At 36.7% G+C, this 6,000-nt stretch overlaps 1 protein-coding gene across 4 annotated transcripts in view; it reads left to right on the forward strand.

Annotated features, from left to right (window-relative positions):
• The window catches only part of SFSWAP (splicing factor SWAP), a 36,844-nt gene extending 31,193 nt beyond the window's left edge, over positions 1-5,651 (forward strand). For all 4 annotated transcript variants that reach the window (XM_066331778.1, XM_066331779.1, XM_066331781.1 and 1 more), the window contains 4 exons: positions 192-317; positions 3,098-3,268; positions 3,849-3,921; positions 5,238-5,651. In XM_066331778.1, coding sequence (XP_066187875.1) covers positions 192-317; positions 3,098-3,268; positions 3,849-3,921; positions 5,238-5,303 — 436 coding nt within the window. In that variant the 3' untranslated portion in view covers positions 5,304-5,651. The remainder of the gene's footprint in view (positions 1-191; positions 318-3,097; positions 3,269-3,848; positions 3,922-5,237) is intronic.
• Positions 5,652-6,000: the final 349 nt, after the last annotated feature.

Below are 6,000 nucleotides of genomic sequence, written 5' to 3' on the forward strand. Positions count from 1 at the left end.
CTCAAATGTCTTGGATAGGCAAGAAATTTTTCCATAGCTGACAAGTCTTGGAGCCTAAATGCACCATGTTGGTATAAAATAGGTGTTTGAAAGACAGTGTGTTTGTATTTGGTGAAGCACAGTTCCACTGAAATAAAAGTTTTGAAATAAGTAACAAAAAGCAAACTTCAGAGTATTTTCTCTCTGCTCAGGTCACGCTCAAGGTCCCCCCGGAGAAGGGCTCACACGCCAGAGCGGCGGAGGGACGAGAGAAGCGTTCCCACAGCCTATCGCATCAGCAACAGTCCCGGGAACAGCAGGAAACGGCCCCGCTCCAAGTAAGGCCTCTTGCTCCTGCTCAGCGGGGTCCTGCCCTCCTGTCAGTCTTAATCCCTGCCGTCCTGTAGACTCCTTTGCTAGAACTTAACCTTTTTGTTATTGTGGAGATTTATTTCGATAGAAAAAGAAATTTTCAGGGGAGGGGAAAAGAAATGGGTGTACTTGTTGTTCTTCCCTGTTCTTGCATATGTTTGAATAGCAGCTGTCCAGTCAAATTGATGGATATTAATACATTGCTGTCTGCTGGCCACGAGAGTTCAGATTTCACTGGGAGTTTCGTATTTCCCTCTTGTTGGGTCATTTTCTCATGCCGTGCTTGTGCAAGCTGTATGACCTCTGCACAGGTCATAATGCAGCTATGATGTCAATTTGCTTGACATTGCATCGTATCTGCATAAATAAGGGCAACCCTGATTTAGCAAACAGGTATTTTGCAGTTACTTTACTGGCGTACTGGAATGTGAAGTATGAATCGAGGTGTCATTTTGAGAGCAGCCTGCATATAGTCTCCCTTAAACTATTATAATCAAAATGGTATTTAATCTTCAACTTCTTTCTCTGTCTGTCTTGTGGAATAAGAAAGAAAGAGATCACTCTCAGCTTCATTAAAAAAAATCTATTGTTTCTTATGACAACTTCACATCTCTTGATAACCTGTAATTCGTTGATGTGTGGTAGATATAATTGAGAACTTCCTAAGTATACTTCAACTGATTCAGTTTTTAACATCCATCAAATGAAGATAATAGAGGCTCCTGTGGAATTCATGCAAATTCGGTTAAGCAGAAAAGATGTGGGAGCTTATAATGTTTGTTTTCTTATAAGTGCACAACAGAATCATTTTTCACATCCACATGCTGCTTTTAATTCTGTGTTGGTGTGTCTGCTGCTTGACCATTCAGCATTTTAAACTATAAAGGTTTTTTAGAATTGTGCCACTCCAGGTTGTAAATTATAACGGTAACTGTGTAACAAACTACATTCCTCTATGAATAATATTGATTATATAGGTCAAAGTTTTAAACTGTTTTGCCTCAAACAGGAAAGCAGAAAGTTGTACGATAAAATATGGGAGTAAGTACAGAAGCTGTAGACTGAAGGAGGAGTATTGTAGTTAAACATAGATAAGAACATTTTGCAGCTCTGACTGCAGAACTTCAATCAAAAACTGTTTCAGCCCTGACATGTTAAATTTTCAAGTAAAAATGTGATGGACCAGTTTGCATGTTCAATTATGAAACAGATTCTTCATCATTCAGATGTTCTATTTGTTCATCATAATCTGAGATGAAAAACAGTGAAAAAGCTTAGAGTAAAATACTTTTCTTGCATGACAAATGTCTGCCAAGATTTTCCATATTTAAATATGAAATCTGTCCACAGGTGGTTTCATGATGATGTTTTAATAAAATAAGCAATTAAAGTACGTAGCTGGTCAAGGAATAACTGACTTTGTAGCTGATGGTTTTGTGTAGTGATGAAAATGTTAGAGGCTCTGCAGTCTTTTGTCTGCCACTGAATCATTATTTACGCAAGAAAAGTGTAAGGAAGTTTTGCAATTTTAAGTCTTGAATGTTAAATTTTATATAAATTCTATATAATAAATTCTATGTAAAAATACCGTATTAAAAATGTGGGGTAAATTCTATGCATCAGAGTTGTATGCTATTTATGTGGAAACTCAATGTGTTACAGCATAGCACCTTTTAAAGTAGAAAATTCCCATGAAAAATCAAAGTAAAGGAATTAATAATGTAATATTTGAAAGGTGGCTGAAAGTTTTAGTGTTTTAAGATGTACTAGAAGCTTCAACAACATTCTTTTGAATGAACTTCTAGGAGTGCATACAATAGAGAAATGCCTACAACGAAGTATTGCCTACCTCTAATTAAGGCATCATTCTAGTTATTCTAATTATAGTAATATCAATACCAGTATGTAAATCATACAGACATAAGTTCATAACCAGGTAAAAAAGTTTGATAGTTTCATCTTTAATATATTAATAATTGAATTCGCTTAATATTGCCTGTGAGGTGACTATCTCTGTTCCCTTCTGTCAGTAATGAACACATCAGGTTCCCATAAGTCCTTTGTTTCAGCTTTCATGCTGACAAATATTTGTGGATCTAATTTCCAGGTTGCAAAGAGTTTGCACTTAGGCACACTGCTAGGTCCAGATTAGTCTGAGTGCAGTACAACAGCTCATTTGAAATTTTGATCCTGTGGTTTGTTGCATTGCAGGTTGGATCACAAGGAAAGAGGGGGTTTTTCTTATAAAAACCAAACCAACTGTGGATTTGCCTTGTAGATATTTTACATAGCCATAATTTCATGTTCTTGTTTATTTTATGGGCTAGGAAAATTGTCAGGGATATGAACTCTTATATTTCTTATTGCATTCTAAGTGTCTGATGTTTGGGAAGGAACTTTCCTCTAGCAAAGTTATTCTGCAAATCTCCAATGCAAGGCTTTTTGTTGTCGTCTTGCAAGTGGTCAAATGCTGGCCAGTAATTGCTGCGCACCCATGAAGCAGCATTCCAAGTGAGAACCTCAGGAGCCAGCAGTTGCCTAATGTAATATATTAAAAGGAGCTTCTGAGAAAGTATTTTGTACAACTGTAAACGTGTGGTATTGGATAAGACTAATGCTTGATGAATGCAAGAGAAACATCTGCAGAAGAGGGTACATAAGCTTTTAGAAGTGTGAAAAGTATCTTCAGCTTAGCTAGTGTAATATTGCTTTAAATATTCTTCAATAAAATATTTTCTTCTCACAGAAGTCCCCATGAAAAGAAGAAGAAGAGGCGGTCTAGATCACGTACTAAATCCAGAGCTAGGTCTCCCTCACCATCCATGTCACCAGACAAACCATCCACACACAAAAATTCTGTACATTCAACTAGTGTCTCTCCTGTGGAGAGCAGGGAATCCAGCCAGGAACGCTCCAGGTACCGTGCTCTGTTACTGTCATACTGCAGTGCTGCTATCCCTTGACTGTCAGGGTGTCTGTGACCAGGGTCGTGGGGTGAGGAGCTCTGTGTGTGTGCAATGTCTGCTTATCAAAAGTGAAAGTCACTGGGAGCACTGCACTGTCTGCATTCGTCTGATGAAGGTGTTGGATCTCTTTTGCTTTCTGGAGTAAGTATCTCGATCTACTCTTAACAGGAAAACTGGTGCAGAAAATTCTGCAACCTATTTCTAAGTTGGAAGTTGGAAGCCTTCATTAAATGGGATAACTCTTTGAAGTAGAACTTTAATAGAGTGGTATGAATTGTAACATATGTCAAGATTCATGATTAAATTATTTCTAGAATATAGAACAGTCCTGTTAAAAATTCTCAGACTGCTGTTCAGATTTGTCTGAGCAGTTGTACAAGTGATTTTTCTCACCTTGACTTACATCCTCTAGTTGACTGAGAGAACTATTAACTGACAAATGAGAGACATGTACAGTAGAATCCTAATCAAGATGGTGAGTGAAATACATTTTCAAAATTTCTACCGTAAATTTCTGATTTTATTTTTTAGGGGAGTTTCTCAGGAAAAAGATGGCCAAATCTCTTCAGCAATTGTTTCGTCAGTGCAGAGCAAAATCACTCAGGTACAAATAGGCAAATTCAGAGTGTTGCCTAATTAACTATGTCCAGCATATTGTTTTCTTCTCTTACTACCTTGGGCAATTCTGAACTCACATATGATGTAGATGCATGTTCACTGTCTTTTTGAATCTGTTTGCTTAGGGAAACAATAATTTTGATGCTTCTCAGATGCTGTCCTTTCAATTTTAATCGAGCCGGGTTAGGTCATTGCTTTATGCATTTTTGGGTTAAATGTTGCTAATGGCATGGCATTTCCTAGTTTAATACTAGACTGCTGGTTTGCAGTGCAGCTGTAGAAGAAGAAATGATTACTGTATGAAAATACAGTTCTTGGTTGCTATTTGTAAAAAGTAGGAATGAAACTTAGTGGATCTGCAAGATATTTCCCAACACAGATAAGTTTAGCATCTCTTTATCATTAAGAGCTCCAAAAAATGGAATTTAACTAATTATTGGATTGTTGTGCTGCCATTGTGCTGGCTGACCCTAACCAAGTCAGTATATTTTCTTATTCAGATCCTTACATCTGTAAAGCAGAAGGAATAATGATGCTAAATTCCCCACTGGGGTGTTTTGAGAACTTCAAATGCAAAATGCTTTAAAGCACTAAGGAATTTATTTATATTGCATTTGTGAACAAATGTTTAAGTAACTGATGCATTACCGATACACACTTTTTATTTTGTCGTCATTTTTTGCAATCCAGTTATTCGATGCTGTTTACATGAAATTTCATTTCTTTTTGTAATGCTGTTCCAGCTGAATGCTCAGACAAGACAGAGTCTGTTTGGTTTTACAGTCACTCTGTCATATGAGAAAATGTTTCTACAGTGTAGATTTTTTGGTTCAGATTTACAAAGCAAGAGAAAAATCCTTTCTGTTTTAGAGTAATTGTTACATTCTTTTGTTATCATCTCTCTCTTTTTCTCTTTTCTTTTTCTCTTTTCTTTTTCCTCTTATAAACCTCCAGTGGTTAGAAATTCTGTTGATTACAGGATTTCTTTGAAGATATGGTCATAGTTTTTCTATTTCAATTGATGTGATTTCTGTACTTTGTTGTATAGAAACTGCTTAAAATATTTATGCAGAGCACTTTGTTGCGTTTTGGTAAAACCAGACTTCAGTTGATGCCATAGGAACTTTCTCCAAATTATTTGACTCATTTAGCCTAGGAGATAGACATTTGATAGTCGTGACTCCAAGTATCCCTTGTGACTGGAATGCACACTAACCCTTTCATGCAGGTTTTTGCAGTCATGTGTTTTAGTTTTATTCAAAGCTCAGACATGTCTGATCACTTTCCTTTTATTTTCTACAGGATCTTATGGCCAAAGTGAGAGCAATGCTTGCAGCTTCCAAAAACATCCAAACCAGTGCCTCCTGAGACCTGTTGGAACTGACCATCAAGAACTTGTGTGAAAAGAACGATTGGAAAAGAACTGCCTCATCTCAAACATACAGCTGAGCTTGGCTCACTTGGTTCACAACTCGCCTGATTTACCAGAACTCAAGAAGCTAAAAGCTATCTTTCTGTACAAAAGCATCTCCTTGAAATTTCATTAAATTTTTTCAGCCAGAATATCTTTGAAAAGTTTTTGGGTTTTGTAAATTGATTTTTTGACTAATTCTTCAATAACATTTTATGATCAGCAGTCTATATGTGTATATTTGTAAATACTATGTTTCTGTGAAAAGTATTACACAATAATAAAGAAGGAAACATCTTTCATTAGCTAGAGTTTTTGTGGCATCCTTAATTGTTTACGGTTGGGTTTTGTTACAAAAATAATAGGATTTTGTTTATTATTTTCTGCTTTTTAATTTGACAACTGTCTTGCCTGCTGACCACCTTAAGCTGAGAAATACTGTTTCTCTTCCTTCATGCACAGGATGATCTCAGAAGAATGCTTGGTTACGTGGATGTCAGTAGTAGACCATTTTTGAACAAAGGATGTGAATTTCTGTCCATGAGTTAGAAAGATCTGGGAGCCTTCATGTGAAGAGCTGACCCTTTGAAGTCAATAACTAACGGTCAGTAGCCCCACTGTCTTAGTGTACCTTGTTCTCTCTACTTAAGTACA

The sequence above is a fragment of the Sylvia atricapilla genome, chromosome 17, assembly GCF_009819655.1.
Source record: "Sylvia atricapilla isolate bSylAtr1 chromosome 17, bSylAtr1.pri, whole genome shotgun sequence".
Lineage (NCBI taxonomy): Eukaryota > Metazoa > Chordata > Aves > Passeriformes > Sylviidae > Sylvia > Sylvia atricapilla.